This window comes from Entelurus aequoreus, linkage group LG16 (genome assembly GCF_033978785.1).
Source record: "Entelurus aequoreus isolate RoL-2023_Sb linkage group LG16, RoL_Eaeq_v1.1, whole genome shotgun sequence".
NCBI classification, from domain to species: Eukaryota; Metazoa; Chordata; class Actinopteri; order Syngnathiformes; family Syngnathidae; genus Entelurus; species Entelurus aequoreus.
The window spans coordinates 1848662-1872221 of NC_084746.1; the positions used below are offsets into that span (position 1 = coordinate 1848662).

Genomic DNA, 23560 nt, shown 5'->3' on the forward strand with positions numbered 1-23560 from the left:
TTGTGATACAGCCAAGTGTGCTTGTGATACAGCTAAGTGTGCTTGTGATTCAGCCAAGTGTGCTTGTGATACAGCCAAGTGTGCTTGTGATAAAGCCAAGTGTGCTTGTGATACAGCCAAGTGTGCTTGTGATACAGCCAAGTGTGCTTGTGATAAAGCCAAGTGTGCTTGTGATAAAGCCAAGTGTGCTTGTGATACAGCCAAGTGTGCTTGTGATACAGCCAAGTGTGCTTGTGATAAAGCCAAGTGTGCTTGTGATACAGCCAAGTGTGCTTGTGATACAGCTAAGTGTGCTTGTGATACAGCCAAGTGTGCTTGTGATACAGCCGAGTGTGCTTGTGATACAGCCGAGTGTGCTTGTGATACAGCCAAGTGTGCTTGTGATACAGCCGAGTGTGCTTGTGATACAGCTAAGTGTGCTTGTGATACAGCTAAGTGTGCTTGTGATACAGCCAAGTGTGCTTGTGATACAGCCAAGTGTGCTTGTGATACAGCCAAGTGTGCTTGTGATACAGCCAAGTGTGCTTGTGATACAGCCAAGTGTACTTGTGATACAGCCAAGTGTGCTTGTGATACAGCCAAGTGTGCTTGTGATACAGCCAAGTGTGCTTGTGATACAGCCAAGTGTGCTTGTGATACAGCTAAGTGTGCTTGTGATACAGCCAAGTGTGCTTGTGATACAGCCAAGTGTGCTTGTGATACAGCTAAGTGTGCTTGTGATACAGCTAAGTGTGCTTGTGATACAGCTAAGTGTGCTTGTGATACAGCTAAGTGTGCTTGTGATACAGCTAAGTGTGCTTGTGATACAGCTAAGTGTGCTTGTGATACAGCCAAGTGTGCTTGTGATACAGCCAAGTGTGCTTGTGATACAGCCAAGTGTGCTTGTGATACAGCCAAGTGTGCTTGTGATACAGCCAAGTGTGCTTGTGATACAGCCAAGTGTGCTTGTGATACAGCCAAGTGTGCTTGTGATACAGCTAAGTGTGCTTGTGATACAGCTAAGTGTGCTTGTGATACAGCCAAGTGTGCTTGTGATACAGCTAAGTGTGCTTGTGATACAGCCAAGTGTGCTTGTGATACAGCCAAGTGTGCTTGTGATACAGCCAAGTGTGCTTGTGATACAGCTAAGTGTGCTTGTGATACAGCTAAGTGTGCTTGTGATAAAGCCAAGTGTGCTTGTGATACAGCTAAGTGTGCTTGTGATACAGCTAAGTGTGCTTGTGATACAGCCTGCATGAACTCACAATGCCATCATCTTACACTGCATTTCCTGCCTTTGTGTTTACTGGATGCATTTTTTATCCAAGAGGCTCCTGACACTGTTGCTCTCCTTCCTTCCACAGGGCGGCCGCCATCGCAGAGAGAAGTAAGTTGATATTTACTGACTGTAGGAGCCTATTTAAGTTCATTTATATTTTGTGCAAGGTGCTTTGATTGATTGATTGAGACTTTTATTAGTAGGTTGCACAGTGAAGTACATATTCCGTACAATTGACCACTAAATGGTAACACCCCAATAAGTTTTTTCAACTTGTTTAAGTCGGGGTCCACTTAAATGGATTCATGATACAGATATATGCTATCATATATACTATCATCATAATACAGTCATCACACAAGATAATCACATTGAATTATTTACATTATTTACAATCAGGGGTGTGGAGGGGGGGGGGGGTAGGATATGGACAGCAAGTAGTGGACATAGAGAGAGAGAAAGAGAGAGAGAGAGAGAGAGAGAGAGAGAGAGAGAGAGAGAGATCAGAAGGCATAAGAAAAAGAAAAAGTATCTGCATTTGATTGTTTACATTTGATTAGCAATCCGGGGAGGGTGTTAGTTTAGGGTTGACCACGAAATCATCATCTCAGTTGATATTTACTAGCTGTAGGAGCCTATTTAAGTTCATTTATATTTTATGGAAGGTGCTTTATGTTTATTCAGCCAAAAGGGGACTACCGTACTTTTCGGACTATAAGTCGCTCCGGAGTATAAGTTGCACTGGCCCAAAATGCACAATAAAGAAGGAAAGAAACATATACAGGACTGCATACTTGCCAACCTTGAGACCTCCAATATCGGGGGGTGGGGGGTAGGGGGTGAGGGGGTGTGGTTGGGGGCGTGGTTATTTACAGCTAGAATTCACCAACTCGAGTATTTCATATATATATATATATATATATATATATATATATATATATATATATATATATATATATATATATATATATATATATATGTATGTATGAAATACTTGACTTTCAGTGAATTCTAGCTATATATATAAATATTTATTTTATTTACATATAAATAAAAGAAATACTTGAATTTCAGTGTTCCGATGGCTATCCATTAGATGGCAGTATTGTCCTGTTTAACTTCTCCGTTCATGACTGAGTATATATATAATTTCGGCCATCGTGTTCAATGGAGAAGTCTGTTCTACAAAATGTACAGGCAACATACCCCTTCCCCTTCGAACTGTCCTGGATGAACTGAAATTCTTGTTTCCATTCGTTTTGGAACTTGCAAGCGTATTTCTTCATCTTGCTCGTCGACGGCGTCGCCATGTCTGTAATTTCCTCGTTCTTCTGCTTCGTCTCCTTGTTGTGTGCGCAGTTGTGCACTCTACTCTCTAAAAGCCCTAGATGTTATGACGTCATTGGGCAGGCAAGCTGTTTATATTGTGGGAAAGCGGACGTGAGAACAGGCTGTCCCCACTCAGGTCCGCATTGAGCTGGAGGGGGCGTGGCCTCCAGCTCCGGCTGAATACCGGGAGTTTTTCGGGAGAAAAGCTCTGCCGGGAGGTTGTCGGGAGAGGCGCTGAATACCGGGATTCTCCCGCTAAAAACGGGAGGGTTGGCAAGTATGACAAGACTGTGTCAGAAAATTAGAATATTGTGATAAAGTCCTTTATTTTCTGTAATGCAATTAAAAACATGGAAATGTCATACATTCTGGATTCATTACACATCAACTGAAATATTGCAAGCCTTTTATTATTTTAATATTGCTGATTATAGCATACAGCTGAAGAAAACTCAAAAATCCCATCTCAAAAAATTAGAATATTTCCTCAGACCAATTAAAAAAAAAAAGATTTATAACAGCAAAACAAAATCAAACATTTGAAAATGTCAATTAATTCACTCAGTACTTGGTTGGGAATCCTTTTGCACGGATTACTGCACCAATGCGGCGTGACATGGAGGCAATCAGCCTGTGGCATTGCTGAGGTGTTATGGATGCCCAGGATGCTTCAATAGCAGCCTTTAGCTTATTTGCATTATTGTCTTTCAGCTTCTTCTTCACAATACCCCACAAATTCTCTATGGGGTTCAGGTCAGGGGAGTTGGCAGGCCAATGGAGGACAGTAATGCCATGGTCAGTACACCAGTTACTGGGGGTTTTGGCACTGTAGGCAGGTGCCAGATGATGCTGGAAAATGAAATCATCATCTCCATAGAGCTTTTCAACAGATGGAAGCATGTAGTGCTCTAAAATCTCTTGGTACACAGCTGCATTGACTCTGGACTTGATGAAACACAGTGGACCAAAACACCAGCAGCTGACATGGCTCCCCAAACCACTGCTGACTGTGGGAACTTCACACTGGATTTCAAGCAACTTGGATTTTGCTCCTCTCCAGCCTTCCTCCATACTCTAGCACCTTGACTTCCAAATGAAATACAAAACTTGCTTTCATCTGAAAACAGGACTCTGGACCACTCTGCAACTGTCCAGTGCTTCTTTTCCATAGCCCAAGTCAGACGCTTCTAGAGATTTTAGAGCACTACAGCCTTCCATCTGTTGAAAAGCTCTATGGAGATGATGATTTCATTTTCCAGCATGATCTGGCACCTGCCTACAGTGCCAAAACCCCCAGTAACTGGTGTACTGACCATGGCATTACTGTCCTCCATTGGCCTGCCAACTCCCCTGACCTGAACCCCATAGAGAAATTGTGGGGTATTGTGAAGAAGAAGCTGAAAGACAATAATGCAAATGAGCTAAAGGCTGCTATTGAAGCATCCTGGGCATCCATAACACCTCAGCAATGCCACAGGCTGATTGCCTCCATGCCACGCCGCATTGGTGCAGTAATCCGTGCAAAAGGATTCCCAACCAAGTACTGAGTGAATTAATTGACATTTTCAAATGTTTGATTTTATTTTGCTGTTATAAATCTTTTTTTTTTTACTTGGTCTAAGGAAATATTCTAATTTTTTGAGATAGGATTTTTGAGTTTTCTTAAGCTGTATGCCATAATCAGCAATATTAAAATAATGAAAGGCTTGCAATATTTCAGTTGATGTGTAATGAATCCAGAATGTATGACATTTCCATGTTTTTAATTGCATTACAGAAAATAAAGAACTTTATCACAATATTCTAATTTTCTGACACAGTCCTGTAAGTCGCACTGGAGTATAAGTCGCATTTTTGGGGGAAATGTATTTGATAAAAGCCAACAGCAAGAATAGACATTTAAAAGGCAATTTAAAATGTCTAAAGAATAGTGAACAACAGGCTGAATAAGTGTACGTTATATGAGGCATAAATAACCAACTGGTATGTTAACGTAACATATTATGGTAAGAGTCATTCAAATAACTATAACATATAGAACATGCTATACGTTTACCAAACAATCTGTCACTCCTAATCGCTAAATCCCATGAAATCTTATACGTCTAGTCTCTTATGTGAATGACATCAATAATATTATTTGATATTTTACGCTAATGTGTTCATCATTTCACACATAAGTCGCTCCTGAGTATAAGTCGCACCCCCGGCCAAACTATGAAAAATACTGCGATTTATAATTCTAAAAATACAGTAGTTATTTGTAATCAAGAGATGGCAACAACTCTAGTTTATTAGCAACTTCTTCCACTCAAAGGATGACATAAAAGTACTCCACCTCTCGTAAACAAACACTTAACTGATCGCTGTGTCTTGTATTTCTTGTCCAGATCGCGCTCGCGTCATTGGAGGCCTGCCAGATGTGGTGGCCATCCAAGAGGGCAAGGTAAATAACACATACTCTCTTATTGTAGTCCTATAACTCTCTTATTACAGTCCTATAACTCTCTTATTACAGTCCTATAACTATTATTACAGTCCTATAACTCTTATTACAGTCCTATAACTCTTATTACAGTCATATAACTATCTTATTACAGTCCTATAACTCTTATTACAGTCCTATAACTCTCTTATTGCACTCCTATAACTCTCTTATTGCAGTCCTATAACTCTCTTATTACAGTCCTATAACTCTTATTACAGTCCTATAACTCTCTTATTGCAGTCCTATAACTCTCTTATTACAGTCCTATAACTCTCTTATTACAGTCCTATAACTCTTATTACAGTCCTATAACTCTTATTACAGTCCTATAACTCTCTTATTACAGTCATATAACTCATTACGGTCCTATAACCCTCTTATTACAGTCCTATAACTCTCTTATTACAGTCATATAACTCTTATTACGGTCCTATAACTCTTATTAGTCATATAACTCTTATTACGGTCATAACTCTTATTACGTCCTATAACTCTCTTATTGCAGTCCTATAACTCTATAACTCTCTTATTGCAGTCCTATAACTCTTATTACAGTCCTATAACTCTTATTACAGTCCTATAACTCTCTTATTGCAGTCCTATAACTCTCTTATTGCAGTCCTATAACTCTCTTATTACAGTCCTATAACTCTCTTATTACAGTCATATAACTCATTATGGTCCTATAACTCTCTTATTACAGTCCTATAACTCTCTTATTACAGTCCTATAACTCTCTTATTGCAGTCCTATAACTCTCTTATTGCAGTCCTATAACTCTCTTATTACAGTCCTATAACTCTCTTATTACAGTCATATAACTCATTATGGTCCTATAACTCTCTTATTACAGTCCTATAACTCTCTTATTACAGTCTTATAACTCTTATTACGGTCCTATAACTCTTATTAGTCATATAACTCTTATTACGGTCCTATAACTCTTATTACGTCCTATAACTCTTATTACAGTCCTATGACTCTCTTATTACAGTCATATAACTCATTACGGTCCTATAACTCTCTTATTACAGTCCTATAACTCTTATTACGTCCTATAACTCTTATTACAGTCCTATAACTCTTATTACGGTCCTATAACTCGCTTATTACGGTCCTATAACTCTCTTATTACAGTCATATAACTCTTATTAGTCATATAACTCTTATTACGGTCCTATAACTCTTATTACAGTCCTATAACTCTTATTACGTCCTATAACTCTCTTATTACAGTCCTATAACTCTCTTATTACAGTCATATAACTCTTATTACGGTCCTATAACTCTTATTAGTCATATAACTCTTATTACGTCCTATAACTCTCTTATTATGTCCTATAACTCTTATTACAGTCCTATAACTCTTATTACGTGCTATAACTCTTATTACGTCCTATAACTCTTATTACAGTCCTATAACTCTTATTACGCCCTATAACTCTCTTATTATGTCCTATAACTCTTATTACGTCCTATAACTCTATTATTACAGTCCTATAACTCTTATTACGTGCTATAACTCTTATTACGTCCTATAACTCTCTTATTACAGTCCTATAACTCTTATTACGTGCTACAACTCTTATTACAGTCCTATAACTCTCTTATTACGTCCTATAACTCTTATAACGTGCTATAACTCTCTTATTACGTGCTATAACTCTTATTACGGTCCTATAACTCTTATAACGTGCTGTCAAACATGTTTTCAGTCGCTCAACCTGACGGGTAACGTGTGGGGTGATCCCTCGCCTGAGGTCAGCTGGACTAAGAACGAGAGAGAACTGGTCTCCGACGCCCGCTACCTGCTCAAGTTTGAGCACGGCAAGTTCGCCAGCATCACCATCCACGCGGTCAGCAGGGCCGACTCGGGCAAGTACGCCCTGGTGGTGAAGAACAAGTACGGCACGGAGGCGGGTGTGTTCACGGTCAGCGTGTACAACCCCGAGGACGAGGAAGGCGGGAAGTAGATGACATGAAATAAAGACAAATACAGCAGCGGCCATCTTGTGTCTTTATTGTGCTGCCACTGTGATGATTGACAGCAGCGGCCATCTTGTCTTTATTCTGCTGCCACTGTGATGATTGACAGCAGCGTCCATCTTGTCTTTATTGTGCTGCCACTTTGATGATTGACAGCAGCGGCCATCTTGTCTTTATTGTGCTGCCACTTTGATGATTGACAGCAGCACGAAGGAAAGTCAGGCATGTTTGCAGGGCTAGTTCAGATAACCTTTGACCCCTGAAAATAGGTCATCTTAAAGAAGTGTACAGTAAAAAGAGAGAAACAAATAAACGCCTTTTATCTTCATCTGATGTTTGTGTTGTGTTGGTAGATAACAGGTTTATGGAGGGGGCGGAGCCAAGCGAGAGTTGAAACAGGTTTACTTTGTAGAAATGAGCGTGCCTGAGGCGGGCGGCGGTCACGTGAGCGCCACCTGCTCAATGTGACACCTTGTTTGTACACAGCCAGGAAGTGACAATGTTGTGTTTGCTTGCTTTTTGGAGCACAGGCACATTTTTTGCGTTGAAAAAACTGCGGAGGCACATCACCAGCAGACATCATTCACAAACTAACTCAGCGGACAGTAAAAAGTCGTCATCGCAATTGTTGGATATGACTTTATAGGCCTACTGAAATGATTTTTTAAAATTTAAACGGGAATAGCAGATCCATTCTATGTGTCATACTTGATCATTTCGCGATATTGCCATATTTTTGCTGAAAGGATTTAGTAGAGAAAATCGACGATAAAGTTCGCAACTTTTGCTCGCTGATAAAAAAAAAGCCTTGCCTGTAGCGGAAGTAGCGTGACGTCACAGGAGCTAGTATTCCTCACAATTCCCCGTTGTTTACAATGGAGCGAGAGAGATACGGACCGAGAAAGTGATGATTACCCCATTAATTTGAGCGAGGATGAAAGATTATATATTCCTCTTGAAAATGAGAGTCGAGAACGCGAAATGGACATTCAGTGCCTTTTATCTCCACGACAATACATCGGCGAAATGCTTTAGCTACGAGCTAACGTGATAGCATCGTGCTTTAACTGCATATAGAAACAAAAAAATAAACCCCTGACTGGAAGGATAGATAGAAAATCAACAATACTATTAAACCGTGGACATGTAAATACACGGTTAATGTTTTCCAGGCTGGCGAAGGTTAACAATGCTGTGCTAACGACGCCATTGAAGCTAACTTAGCAACCGGACCGCACAGAGCTATGCTAAAAACATTAGCTCTCCACCTACGCCAGCCAGCCCTCATCTACTCATCAACACCCGTGCTCACCTGCGTTCCAGCAATCGGCAGAAGGACGAAGGACTTCACCCGATGCGTTTGGCGGCCCGGAGACGTAGGAAGTCAAGGTGAGGTCGGCGGCTAGCGCGGCTAGCGCTCCAACAAAGTCCTCCTGGTTGTGTTGCTGTAGTCCGCTGCTAATACACCGATCCCACCTACAACTGTCTTCTTTGCAGCCTTCATTGTTCATTAAACAAATTGCAAAAGATGTCCAGAATACTGTGGAATTATGAAATGAAAACAGAGCTTTTTGTATAGGATTCTACGGGGTACCATAACTTCCGTTACTCTGACTTCGTCACGCGCATACGTCATCATACCGCGACGTTTCAGCCGGATATTTCCCGGGAAATGTAAAATGTCACTTTATAAGTTAACCCGGCCGTATTGGCATGTGTTGCAATGTTAAGATTTCATCATTGATATATAAACTATCAGACTGCGTGGTCGCTAGTAGTGGCTTTCAGTAGGCCTTTAAAGCATAACCAAGCATGCATCACTATAGCTCTTGTCTCAAAGTAGGTGTACTGTCACCACCTGTCACATCACACCCTGACTTATTTGGACTTTTTTTTGCTGTTTTCCTGTGTGTAGTGTTTTACTTCTTGTCTTGCGCGCCTATTTTGGAGGCTTTTTCTCCTTTTTTTTAAAAATAATTTATTTTTATCGGCCGATATTATTGGCCGATAAATGCTTTAAAATGTAATATCGGAAATTATCGGTTTCGCTTTTTTTTTTTTTTTTATTAAATCCAGATAAAAAACACAAGATACACTTATAATTAGTGCACCAAGCCAAAAAACCTCCCTCCCCCATTTACACTCATTCACACAAAAGGGTTGTTTCTTTCTGTTATTAATATTCTGCTTCCTACATTATATATCAATATATATCAATACAGTCTGCAAGGGATACAGTCCGTAAGCACACATGATTGTGCGTGCTGCTGCTCCACTAATAGTACTAACCTTTAACACTTCATTTTACTCATTTTCATTCATTCCTAGTTTCTATCTAACTGTTTTTATATTGTTTTACTTTCTTTTTTATTCAAGAAAATGTTTTTAATTTTTACTTATCTTATTGCATTTTTTTTTTTTTTTTTTAAAGGACCTTATCTTCACCACACCTGGTTGTCCAAATTATGCATAATAATGTGTTAATTCCACGACTGTATATATCGGTATCGGTTGATATCGGTATCTGTAATTAATGAGTTGGACAATATCGGCAAAAAGCCATTATCGGACATCCCTAATTATTAATGTTGTCAATACATATCTTTATATATCTGGTGGTCCTAAAGAGGGTCCTAAAGAGGGAGGCATTTAGTAGGTCTCAAGCAGGTAAGAAATACGTGTGTGTGTGTGTTCTTGTATTTCTATCCTTCTTGAGACAGTTTGTTGCCATTTTTTTGGACGTTCTTGTAAAATAGTGACATTTTTTTTAGTAAAATTATAACTTTTGTCACAATTTTGCCGACTAAAATTCTGATTATTATTATAATGTTACCCAAATTTTTAAGTTTTCTGATAAAATTGTGACTTTTGTCGAGTAAAATGACGACTCTTTTCATAAAATTGCCAAAATGTTAAGCTTTTCTTGTAAAATTGCGAATGTTATTGAGTAAAATTCCAACTTTTATCATAATATTGCACAAATGTTCAGTTTTTCTTGTAAACTTTCGACTCACCTTGAGTAAAATGACGACTTTTATTATAATACTGCCAAAATTCTAGGTTTTTCTTGTGAAATTGTGACCTTTTTCTTGTGAAATTCCAACTCATTTTTCACAACAAGCTTTTTTTATATTTGCATAGTATGTATATAGGCTGGTACTAAAGAGGGAGGCATTTAGTAGGTCTCAAGCAGGTAAGAAATACGTGTGTGTGTTCTTGTATTTCTATCCTTCTTGAGACAGTTTGTTGCCATTTTTTTGGACGTTCTTGTAAAATAGTGACATTTTTTTGAGTAAAATTATGACTTTTGTCACAATTTTGCCAACTAAAATTCTGATTATTATTATAATATTGGCCAAATTTTTATGTTTTCTGATAAAATTGTGACTTTTGTCGAGTAAAATGACGACTCTTTTCATAAAATTGCCAAAATGTTAAGCTTTTCTTGTAAAATTGCGACTGTTATTGAGTAAAATCCAACTTTTATCATAATATTGCACAAATGTTCAGTTTTTTTGTAAACTTTCGACTCACCTTGAGTAAAATGAGGACTTTTATTATAATACTGCCAAAATTCTAGGTTTTTCTTGTGAAATTGTGACCTTTTTCTTGTGAAATTCCAACTCATTTTTCACAACAAGCTTTTTTTATATTTGCATAGTATGTATATATTATTAATGTTGTCAATACACATATCTAGAAAGGCTGGTCCTAAAGAGGGAGGCATTTAGTAGGTCTCAAGCAGGTAAGAAATACGTGTGTGTGTGTGTGTTCTTGTATTTCTATCCTTCTTGAGACAGTTTGTTGCCATTTTTTTGGACGTTCTTGTAAAATAGTGAAATTTTTTTGAGTAAAATTATGACTTTTGTCTCAATTTTGCCAACTAAATTCTGATTATTATTATAATTTTGCCCAAATTGTTAAGTTTTCTGATAAAATTGTGACTTGTCGAGTAAAATTACGACTCTTTTCATAAAATTGCCAAAATGTTAAGCTTTTCTTGTAAAATTGCGAATGTTATTGAGTAAAATCCAACTTTTATCATAATATTGCACAAATGTTCAGTTTTTCTTGTAAACTTTCGACTCACCTTGAGTAAAATGACGACTTTTATTACAATACTGCCAAAATTCTAGGTTTTTCTTGTGAAATTGTGACCTTTTTCTTGTGAAATTCCAACTCATTTTTCACAACAAGCTTTTTTTATATTTGCATAGTATGTATATAGGCTGGTACTAAAGAGGGAGGCATTTAGTAGGTCTCAAGCAGGTAAGAAATACGTGTGTGTGTTCTTGTATTTCTATCCTTCTTGAGACAGTTTGTTGCCATTTTTTTGGACGTTCTTGTAAAATACTGACATTTTTTTGAGTAAAATTATGACTTTTGTCACAATTTTGCCAACTAAAATTCTGATTATTATTATAATATTGCCCAAATTTGTATGTTTTCTAATAAAATTGTGACTTTTGTCGAGTAAAATGACGACTCTTTTCATAAAATTGCCAAAATGTTAAGCTTTTCTTGTAAAATTGCGACTGTTATTGAGTACAATTCCAACTTTTATCATAATATTGCACAAATGTTCAGCTTTTTTTGAAAAATTTTGACTTGCGTTGAGTAAAATGAGGACTTTTATTACAATACTGCCAAAATTCTAGGTTTTTCTTGTGAAATTATGACCTTCTTCTTGTGAAATTCCAACTCATTTTTCACAACAAGCTTTTTTATATTGGCATAGTATGTATATATTATTAATGTTGTCAATACACATATCTAGAAAGGCTGGTCCTAAAGAGGGAGGCATTTTTCTCAGGTCTCAAGAAGGTAAGAAAAAAAAGTGTGTGTGTGTGTGTGTGCATGCATGCATGCGTGTGTGTGTGTGTGTGCATGCATGCATGCGTGTGAGAGTGTGTGTGCATGCATGCATGCATGCGTGTGAGTGTGTGTGTGCATGCTTGCATGCGTGTGAGCGTGTGCGTGTTCACGAATGTGTGTGTGTGTGTGTGTGTACCGTGGGTGATGAAGAAGTGTGTAGTCTCGGTGGTCCACAGACACCAGCGACACGTCAGGAGGTTCCGGATGACTTTCCCAGGCGAGGACATGGAGGACATTAGAAGTATTTGACATCAAACTGGCACATCCTGCAGAAGACTTTAAAAGGTAAGAATAAAACAAAACAAACATTAACATTGTTAAACCGCGACGTTTTGTCATCTGCTCTCGCGACACACAGCTAATGCTTGCTAGCTTCCCAGCTAGCCTAGTTCTTTAGTCACGAATGATTCATTTGATAAAAAAACGAAATAAAAGTGTAATAAATAAAGACATTAGAGGCATAAATAGTTACTATAACGGTCAAGTCGCCAGCTAGCTTGACGAGCGCGGCTAGCGGCGCCTCATTCATTATGTTGTCTTCCAGTAACTTCCACATAAACGGCGCTCAATAAGCTCCAATAACCCAGCAGAGGCACATTAAACGTTTGCTTTTCCTCAAATGTTGTGTTTCTACTCCCAATGACGGCCGTGACGTGACGTCGAGTGGCCAGGTGACGTTGACGAGTCATGTTAGCTTTTATATGTGCTAGGCTAGCTCTAGTCGCGCTACTAGCACGTCTTTAAAGTACACCAAAGTCTACCTTTAGTCTTCTGTTCTAATATAATGATAATAATAATAATAATAATAATAAAACTCCCTTCAACTACTTACGTAAGTCATTTTTCATTTCCCCCTCAAAATGAATGGCGTTTATTCGCAAACTTGTCTTGTTACTAAGTGCAATAAAACATTCTGTGTGCCATATTAGACATAAAAACTTCATTATTCTTCCGCTCTTTTACATTTATTCACTGCAGCTTTAAAAGTCCTAAACACCTGCCAAAAATAGGTCAAATTGTGTCACAAGACTGGCTCGTACTTATATGTATTTATTTATTTAAGTAACTTGTTTTCATAGAAACAATCACTTATGTATACATTACAGCAATATAGACACTATTTATTAGTGATGTATATTTTGAAATAAATAATAATAATCTAATTTGGCTTTTGTTTTCTTAAATAGTTCAACAAAATGGTGACATTTACCCTTTTTTCGACAGTGACGTCACTATGTCCGCTTTCCCTCGCTTGTGTAGAAGTGCGTCCAAATGCTGTTTCCTACCATTTTGTTGTCTTTTCTAGTTGTTTACCGTATTTTTCGGACTATAAGTCGCAGTTTTTTTTCATAGTTTGGCCGGGGGTGCGACTTATACTCAGGAGCGACTTATGTGTGAAATGATGAACACATTAGCGTATAATATTATTGATGTCATTGACGTAAGAGACTAGACGTATAAGATTTCATGGGATTTAGCGATTAGGAGTGACAGATTGTTTGGTAAACGTATAGCATGTTCTATATGTTATAGTTATTTGAATGACTCTTACCATAATATGTTACGTTAACATACCAGTTGGTTATTTTAGCCTCATATAACGTATTATTCAGCCTGTTGTTCACTATTCTTTAGACATTTTAAATTGCCTTTCAAATGTCTATTCTTGCTGTTGGCTTTTATCAAATAAATTTCCCCCAAAAATGCGACTTATACTCCAGTGCGACTTATATATGTTTTTTTCCTTCGTTATTATGCTTTTTTGGCAGGTGTGACTTATACTCCGGAGCGACTCATACTCCGAAAAATACGGTATATATCTTTCTAATTCTAAATACAGCTGCTGAAAGGCTCCGGTAGATTCAGGTGCTTAATACAACTCCTCTAAGGCCCCTTCTACACTAAACCTGGCTAAGATTATCCAGGGTAAATCACACCTAACCTTATCCTTGTCCACACACACACACACACACACACACACACACACACACACACACACACACACACACACACACACACACACACACACACACAATGGTGGTTTAAGACCCCCTCCACCCCTCCGTCAGCCGGCGTAACTCGACCTAATACGCACGTCATGGTCGCCTAGAAAATGGATGGATGGCATTTATTCACAAACTTGTCTTGTTACTAAGTGCAATAAAACATTCTGTGTGCCATATCAGACATAAACACTTCATTATTCTTCCACTCTTTTACATTTATTCACTGCCGCTTTAAAAGTCCTAAACACCTGCCAAAAATAGGTCAAATTGTGTCACAAGACTGGCTCGTTCTTATATATATTTATTTATTTAAGTAACTTGTTTTCATGGAAACAATCACTTATGTATACATTACAGCAATATAGACACTATTTATTAGTGATGTATATTTTGAAATAAATAATAATAATCTAATTTGGCTTTTGTTTTCTTAAATAGTTCAACAAAATGGTGACATTTCCCTTTTTTTCGACAGTGACGTCACTATGTCCGCTTTCCCTCGCTTGTGTAGAAGTGCGTCCAAATGCTGTTTCCTACCATTTTGTTGTCTTTTCTAGTTGTTTACCGTATTTTTCGGACTATAAGTCGCAGTTTTTTTTCATAGTTTGGCCGGGGGTGCGACTTATACTCAGGAGCGACTTATGTGTGAAATGATGAACACATTAGCGTAAAATATCAAATAATATTATTGATGTCATTGACGTAAGAGACTAGACGTATAAGATTTCATGGGATTTAGCTATTAGGAGTGACAGATTGTTTGGTAAACGTATAGCATGTTCTATATGTTATGGTTATTTGAATGACTCTTACCATAATATGTTACGTTAACATACCAGTTGGTTATTTATGCCTCATATAACGTACACTTATTCAGCCTGTTGTTCACTATTCTTTAGACATTTTAAATTGCCTTTCAAATGTCTATTCTTGGTGTTGGCTTTTATCAAATACATTTCCCCCAAAAATGCGACTTATACGCGACTACCTTCTTTATTATGCATTTTCGGCCGGTGCAACTTATACTCCGGAGCGACTTATACTCCGAAAAATACGGTATATATCTTTCTAATTCTAAGTACAGCTGCTGAAAGGCTCCGGTAGATTCAGGTGTTTAATAAAACTCCTCTTCTAAGGCCCCTTCCCTTCTACACTAAACCGGCTAAGATTATCCAGGGTAAATCACACCTAACCTTATCCTTGTCCACACACACACACACACACAATGGTGGTTTAAGACCCCCTCCGTCAGACCTAATACGCATGCGCGGAAAATGCGCACGTCATAGTCACCTAGAAAATGGATGGATGGCATTTATTCACAAACTTGTCTTGTTACTAAGTGCAATAAAACATTCTGTGTGCCATATCAGACATAGAAACTTCATTATTCTTCCACTCTTTTAGATTTAAGTAACTTGTTTTCATGGAAACAATCACTTATGTATACATTACAGCAATATAGACACTATTAGTAATAATTATTTTGAAATAAATAATAATAATAATCTAATTTGGCTTTTGTTTTCTTAAATAGTTCAACAAAATGGTGACATTTCCCTTTTTTTCGACAGTGACGTCACTATGTCCGCTTTCCCTCGCTTGTGTTGAAGTGCGTCCAAATGCTGTTTCCTACCATACTTTTCCTTGTCCACACACACACACACAATGGTGGTTTAAGACCCCCTCCACCCCTCCGTCAGCCGGTGCAACGCGACCTAATACGCACGTCATAGTCGCCTAGAAAATGGATGGATGGCATTTATTCTAATTATTGTATTAACATATTTTTTCATACATAATATCATTTTGCTTTATTTTTCAATTGCTGCTGCTTAATATAGTATAATATATAGATTTTTTTTTGTAGAGATTTCTTCAATCCTTTTAGTTACGCTTTCTTTATTAAAATTAAAAACAAATCAAGCATCTATTGCTGGTGTTATTGAGACTCTACTACCTCTGTCGCTCCAAGTCCAAGCTTTCCTCTCCTTAAAAGCCGCCAGTGTCATCTTAAATTTTGAAGGTCGCTGTCCGCACGTTTATATCGGATACATTAAAGTACGTCTGCCTCCCATCCAGACAACACCGTGCGTATGGCTGACGTCATCACAACATTCGGTTTAGGCAGCGACGTTCCGCTGATCAAAGTACGTCTTTTTTCGGCAGCCAGATTTTTGGTGCATCACTAGTCAATAATGCGCAAATAATAAACTATACATATCCATTGATACTGTAACTACCTGCTGGTGTTAATATGTATGTAAGTGTGTTATGGTGTTCATTTTTCCCATGGTCTGTGAACACTTTGTGTCGGTGAGGAATGAAGACGTGTTTCTGTGTGTTTCGGAGTACCGTATTTTTCGGAGTATAAGTCGCGCTGGCTGAAAATGCACAATAAAGAAGGAACAAAACATATATAAGTCGCACTGGAGTATAAGTCACATTTTTTGGGGAAATGTATTTGATAAAAGCCAACACCAAGAATAAACCTTTGAAAGGCAATTTAAAATAAATAAAGAATAGTGAACAACAGGCTGGATAAGTGTACGTTATATGAGGCATAAATAACCAACTGAGAACGTGCCTGGTATGTTAACGTAACATATTATGGTAAGAGTCATTCAAATAACTATAACATATAGAACATGCTATACGTTTACCAAACAATCTGTCACTCCTAATCGCTAAATCCCATGAAATCTTATACGTCTAGTCTCTTACGTGAATGAGATCAATAATATTATTGGATATTTTACGCTAATGTGTTAATCATTTCACACATAAGTCGCTCCTGAGTATAAGTCGCACCCCCGGCCAAACTATGAAAAAAACTGCGACTTATAGTCCAAAAAATACGGTAAAACAGACGTGTGTGCGGAGGAAATACCTGTTGGAATTGGGCCGTTTTTAGCATGAGATTGGCAATAAAATCTAAAAAAAACGTCGGACTTTGGTTTCTTCTGGACGCTACCATACATCATTTTGTTTTCACGTTAAAAAAAACTAATTTTTAAGGTGTGGCGGGTGATAGGTTGCCGTGGCGCACTGCCACAACCGAATACATAAACTCTTGTGTAAAATTCTAGATTGCGTTGACTAGTGATGTCTGAGGGCCACAAATTGAACGATCAAAGGAGGCAGAGGGCCACTTTAATAAATGTTAAATATCTTCAAAAAAGACCAAAAGAACATTATACATATAGTTAATGACCGGGCTTTGTGTTTTTATGCGTTATTACATGGTATTATTATATCTTCAAGTCCAACAATTGGAATTTAAAGCCTTAAAATGTCTCAAATACTCATAAAATCTCACAAAATGTCTAAAATATAAATTTGAAAGGTCTTAAAAATCTATTGTTACTTTTATTCAAAACATGCATAAACTTCAGTCTTGTCTTTTTAAATATTTAGATTTTTGAGGATGCTATAACGTAACTACAAAACTGAACCAAAGTAGGTTAACTGCTTCCCGGTCAGAATTTATCACACACCACCAGCGATGTGTTTTTTACAGCTTAGCATAGCAGTGGAAAACAACTAAACGAAAGCCCACAGCAAAGCCACATTACATGCATAAGATGGGTAAGTGCAAGTTCATTGATTTATGGTCCCAGAAGGATCAATTGAATGCATGCTCATAGCCGGTGGATGGGAACATATAAAGTGTTTAGGACCCGGATTTGGAGCATCGAGGAGGTACGCTTTTGTGAAATTGAATGGAATAATGATGTAAAAGTCCAAAGTCCAGGATAAGTCCTGGTCAAAAAATACTGACACACCACAAACACTTGCACAACCATACAAGGATCAAGTTAACCCTCCTAAGGAGTGTTATGTGGGTACATTGGTGCCAATTGCCAAAGTAGATCAATGTGAGATGTTTACCAGTGAAATCATACTATTACATACAGTAAGCACACACTCATTTCTCTGTATTCACAGCAGAGAAACTATAACAAAAAATCTGTTATTATTTATTCCAATAATTTCAGGTCAGCTTCTCATGCCTAATATTTTTCCAACTTTATACAGCACGTGAAATTAAAAGCTATAAAAGTTGTCCTTTTAATGTTTTACACTCCGTTTATGGTTGGGTGAAAAAGCAAAGATGATTTGCAAATGTCTTCTTGTAAACTCCACCATGAACTTAGCGTGACATGAGAATGAGCCCGTCCACTGTTTTGCTTCTGTGCAGATCGATATTTCCATTCAGTACTCTTGTGATTGTGTAACCCGAACCTCAAATGAGGGTAATGTGCTCCTTGGGCTTGGCCTGTCTGTCTGCTTGGACAGATAGTAGTTGTTGTTGTTGTACCTCAGTCAAAAGTCAGTGGAGAAGGTTATGTCTTTGGGTTATCCCAGTTGTGGTTAAAAAAAAAAAAGTGGTATCTTACATGGGACATGAAAGTCAAAAAGACAGCCAAAAGTTGTTGGTAGATAAGAATAAATCTAAATTGCAGAAAATGTCTTGATTTCCGGAAAAAAATTCAGGGCTTGCGTGACTTTTTTTCCCCATCAGTTGTCACATGCCTGTTGATAACGTTGTCCTGTTTTATATTTTGAAAGCGTACAATCTTTTTTTAGGTGGTTGCTTTGCTTTGTTGTTTGCGTTGTTCACGGACTTCAGGAACGGCTTCACCTTAATTTGTTTCCACCGTTGACAACAGTTTGAAATGCACCACTATAGGGAACAGCAATGACTCAAACGCACAGTCAAAGTTGTGCCACAAGCGGTGTGAGTACAGTGTGGACACGGTGTGAGTACAGTGTGGACACGGTGTGAGTACAGTGTGGACACGGTGTGAGTAAAGTGACGTTGATAGGTTGTCAATGTTGTAAGTCCCTGGGAATTCAGTGTTTCCCATAAACTGCCAAGATACCTGTGGCGGTGGGGGCGTGGCTATGGACGTGGTCACCATGACATCATCGAGTAATTTGCATAATTTACTACAATGATATGATTTTCTCTAAAAAGGCTCAAAAAATGTATACTTACTAATTAATAATAACAGTTTTGTTTTAAACGTCCATCCATCCATCCATTTTACAATATAATTACAACACTTTATGTACATATTTATATACAGATTTGAACAATACGTTATTCACTGAAATATATTCATTAATTGTGGTTCTTACAAAAAATATATCTTATAAAAATATAAAAGCTAAAATGTCTCTTAAAGCTCTGCCCCTTTAATTAGTGCATACTAAATAATTTAACTTTAGCCTACTACTACAACCATATTATTTACCAGCAACATAAAGTGAAACAGAGGCAGAGGTGTCCTGCCACAGTCAGTAACAAATAAACAGAAAACAGTAGTGGTGGTAGATAGACACAAAGCTTCATCAAACATCTGATCCACTGAACAAAGAGCTCCAAAAATCTGATCCTACACTTCTCTTTTGTAAAGTAAATCGGCACAGCCGATATGGGCATCTACATCAACTATATGAGAAGCTGGACAGCACAAAAAAACCCCAAAACAAAACAAAACAAAAAACAAACAAAAAAAAATGTTTGTGGCGGCCTTAATTCTTTCGTGGCGGGCCGCAACAAATAAATGAATGTGTGGGAAACACTGGAATTCAATGGGTCCCAATTAAATAAAAAAACCCACCCAAAAACAAACATTTTGTTTTATGCTTCTTCTGCTTATATTGTAGTGTTAAACTCATTTCATGGTAGCAGTGATGGCGCTAGGAATTTTCAAAATGGGGTCCCAGGGACCCCATTAGGTCAAGAGCCATGAAATGTGTACGCTTTATTATCCAACTAGTCGACTAATCGTTAAGATAGTCGATGACTAATCGACTATCAAAATAATCGTTAGTTGTAGCCCTAGTTGGAAGTCGATGTATCATCCCAAAAGTTATGAAAATATTGGGTTGAAAAGTTACTTAGTGCTGCTTTAACCATTAACTTTTAAATTCAGCTTGAGATGGATTTAGGCATGTGCTAACTAACTCTAAAGATGTTTACTTATTCATAACTCAGCTGCTCATTAGGCTGTTACAAAAATAACATTTTAACTTTTGTCCATTTAAAAACAAGGGCAAGGAAACCGCTGATAAAAATGTACTATAATTTTTAGATAAAAACACAGTCAAAAAACAGCAATAACAACAAAACACCACCAAATCTATCTAGCTTCCTCAAAGAGATAAAATCATTTTGTGATGATGTGTTTAGAAAGATGCACACAGGTATGTAGACAGGTTTTCAGCTGGCGGACTCTGGCTAAACTGAAAGTGAAATATATTTTTTACACAACTTCGTCTCTCTTTTCGAGGTGTCTGACATGGCGCTGCTTCAAATGCTTCCTCATCACAGACGTATTGTCATTGAAAGCTTTGCAAACTAAGCAACCTATTCATGTATTTCACGTGTTGAGTTTTCACTTGCTGGGTTTTCGCTGTGGCCGTAGCCATTTGTCTTTTCTGTTCACAGTCACTCTGGCTGACACGAGCATGTCTGTTTCTGTACTGGAAAACAATAGTGATGACGTCACCGATTATATTGCCAAATTAATCTGTTGCCGCCGTTTTTAATTAATAAATCAAAGCCCAAGCAAGCAGTGTAAAGAATAAATTGTTTGACTTCAGAGGTTCCAGTATAGACAACTGTGTGTACACTGACCATATTTTCAAATGTTGTCATAAAATGGTATATGTTTAGTGAGTTGTATAGGGCTATGTAATGTGGTGTAGTTCCTACACCTTCTTAAAGAACTTTAGTATTTTCATCCTCTTTTATATCCTCTCGCGTGCTCCGGATATAAATAGTTGAAGTATAATGATAATGATAAGCTGTAAGCTGACGATTCCTAGTGGTTGAAACCTGCAGCCAGGAAAAGCCACAAACCGTGTGGATTAGTCATGAACTTTAACAAGCAGACATAGCAATGATTGTATCGCACACGTGACTGAGTGTGCAAGAATGTCACACCACAGAGAACTGTTTGTTTGTTTTTTTTCATTCTCTTATCGGGGAAAAACACTAATGGCTCTCACTGGAATTGAGCAGCTCCTTATCAGTCATAAACACCTTAAAGAAGATACTTCATGAACTCAGCACTTACTGCGGTTAAGGGGAAAAACAGTTTATGACAGTGTTTTTTCCAAGTCACCAAGGTGATAAGGTAGGGGTATAAATAAAGAGAGCATTCAGGATAGTTGACATAAGATGTCATAGTGATCAAAGTACCGTAATTTCCGGACTATAAGCCGCTACTTTTTCCCCTTGTTCTGGTCCCTGCGGCTTATACAAGGGTGCGGCTTATTTACGGCCTGTTCTTCTTTGACACCGACAAAGAGGATTTCGGTGGTTTTAGTACGCAGGAGGAAGACGATGACACAATGATTAAAGACTGACTTTTCATATACCGGTAGGCTGGTTATTTTGATAACGTACATGCGAGCACTTTGTATTACTTTGCACCGTTGTATTATTTGTACTCTGCACGAATGCTGTTCGCCATGTCAAAGATGTGAAAGTTTGATTGACTGATTGAAAGATTTATTGTTAATAAATGGGACGCTTTGCGTTCCCAAACGGTCATCTCTGTCCCGACAATCCCCTCCGTGGTAGCAGGAACCCCTATATACTACGCTAATTACACATCAAAACCCTGCAGCTTATAGTCAGGTGCGGCTTATATATGGAGCAATCTGTATTTTCCCCTAAATTTAGCTGGTGCGGCTCATAGTCAGGTGCGGCTTATAGTCCGGAAATTACGGTAGGTGCTCCTCTGAGCACAATGACCAGACAAATATTCTCCGTGGATCGCAGGGGTCCAAAAACCAGCTGTGAGGACGACAGTGAACTAGACGACTCCTCAAAGTAGGTACATACGGTTGTACTTTTGCCTCATTCCTGTGAGAATCCTGCGTGTGACTGAAGCATTAAGGAATGAGACTATCTAGGACTAGCTGCAGTGTTCAAACAACCACCAGGTAGCGTCTCTGAGCAGATAAATTCTATATCATCGCTTTCTCTTTCGGACTTATCAGGTCAGTAGTGCGTTATTCACGCTAGGGCTGGGCGATGATATGATTGTGATTGTTGATCGCGGTTCATTTGAGTTCGATTACGGTGATCAACAGTTAGCATATTTTCTCCATCAAACATGGCGGACATTTCCGTTAGAAGTTACCACAGTAGTAAACAGTAGGGAAGTAATGATGCTTGGTATAATCCTGCGTGTGTCTGTGAATGTGTTTGTGTACGTTTGCGTGTGTATGTGTTGGTGTGACTGCGCGACCTCCTGTTCCGCCGTCGCGAAAGTGAGGCTCGTCACGACGTAATGAATGTTCAATCAGCGTTGTGCCTCTTCCCCCTCACACAGTTGGAAGTGCATACCAGAAACACAAAGTAAAGAAATATGACTAACACTAGCACAGATGTTGAAAAAACAATTCAAAGGAGCAGCGGCTTTAGTCACAGTCTTTACTTTCACTATCTGCTGCAGCGCGCCAGTAATCCTGCCCTGAATGCGGACTTGCGGGCACTTAGAACATCTATGTGACTGTATCAGTCCCGACTGGGAGAATCAACACACCCACTAATTTAATCAGAAAAGGCATTTTTATATCTAAATATTTTTTAATCTGACTTTTTGTTGATGTGTCCACAAATTTCCACCACTGATATGACATGTTCTAAAAAAAACTCAGTGGATAAAACAAACATTTTGTTCCTGAAATTATCAGTAAACTTGTTTTATGTGTTGGTATTAGGGTTGCAAAGGGGTGGAAAGTTTCCGGTAAATTTTCGGAAACTTTCCGGAAATTTACCACGGGAAGTTAAGCTCGGGAAGTTTGGAAGTTTAGAAAATGTTTTGATTATTCAAAGTTGGACACCGTCCATCTTATTGTGTAGAATAAGATGAAAAGCTTGTAAAACACTAATGCAATGCCACACACAGATATAAATAGTCAGCTAAACAATTGGAGTAGGCTTTAAAAATATTTGACTGATGGACAAATAAATAGAAATAGGCTAGATGAATAAATGAACAGTCAATCAGCATGCTAAATCAAACTATAAGCTACATTCTTGTATGACAACAGAATGGCTAGCAGAACAGAAGGCAGAGGAAACTACAACTTTTGATTTAGTATTTGCTAGTTGAACTTTACACATCACAAAAAAGGTACGTTCGGATCGCTAACGTTGTTAGCATAAACAAATCGGATTTAACATATAGTAAATTAGCATCACGGCTAAAGGAGAAATATTTTCGGTTCATTACGAGACTGTGGTGGTACATAAACCTAGCTAGCTAGAGATATTGGCCCCAAAATAATTTAACAAGTACAGGAACAGCTAGTCTGCTGGAGTAGTCTGCAGTAATACAGTAACAAGCAATTACACCTCTTATAAACTTAAATACCATAGATCAAATATATTTACTCCAGTAATATCATCAAAACTTACCTGACTGGATGAAGTCCTTGGGCTCAAATACTAGTGTGGCCTCAATAGCCCTGCTGTAGTGTGTAGCATGCTGGGAATTATCTGTGCATGTGATGGAAGAATGCACTGCACATGTGATGGAGGAATGCACTGTGCAGGGTTGAAATTAAACTGAATTTGCATTAAATCAG

At 38.1% G+C, this 23560-nt stretch overlaps 2 protein-coding genes and 1 long non-coding RNA gene across 8 annotated transcripts in view; 2 read left to right on the forward strand and 1 right to left on the reverse strand.

Annotated features, from left to right (window-relative positions):
* The window catches only part of myom1a (myomesin 1a (skelemin)), a 52251-nt gene extending 45170 nt beyond the window's left edge, over window positions 1-7081 (forward strand). For both annotated transcript variants that reach the window (XM_062023756.1, XM_062023757.1), the window contains 3 exons: window positions 1344-1366; window positions 4978-5033; window positions 6791-7081. In XM_062023756.1, the coding sequence (XP_061879740.1) occupies window positions 1344-1366; window positions 4978-5033; window positions 6791-7048 (337 nt within the window). In that variant the 3' untranslated portion in view covers window positions 7049-7081. The remainder of the gene's footprint in view (window positions 1-1343; window positions 1367-4977; window positions 5034-6790) is intronic.
* Window positions 6979-12897, reverse strand: LOC133631499 (uncharacterized). 2 transcript variants are annotated; one of them, XR_009821475.1, is made up of 3 exons: window positions 12769-12897; window positions 12073-12202; window positions 6979-7320 (listed from the first exon to the last, which is right to left on the reverse strand). It is a non-coding gene; the product is annotated as an uncharacterized LOC133631499 (long non-coding RNA). The 2 variants fall into 2 exon arrangements; XR_009821474.1 differs by lacking the exon at window positions 12769-12897 and adding an exon at window positions 12409-12594.
* The window catches only part of lpin2 (lipin 2), a 58676-nt gene continuing 47184 nt past the window's right edge, over window positions 12069-23560 (forward strand). For 3 of the 4 annotated variants that reach the window (XM_062023758.1, XM_062023760.1, XM_062023762.1), the window contains exon 1: window positions 12069-12221. The gene's annotated coding sequence lies outside the window, so the exon portion shown is untranslated. Of the gene's footprint in view, window positions 12222-21228; window positions 21340-23560 lie in introns of those variants that run through there. The other variant, XM_062023761.1, reaches the window with a different exon arrangement.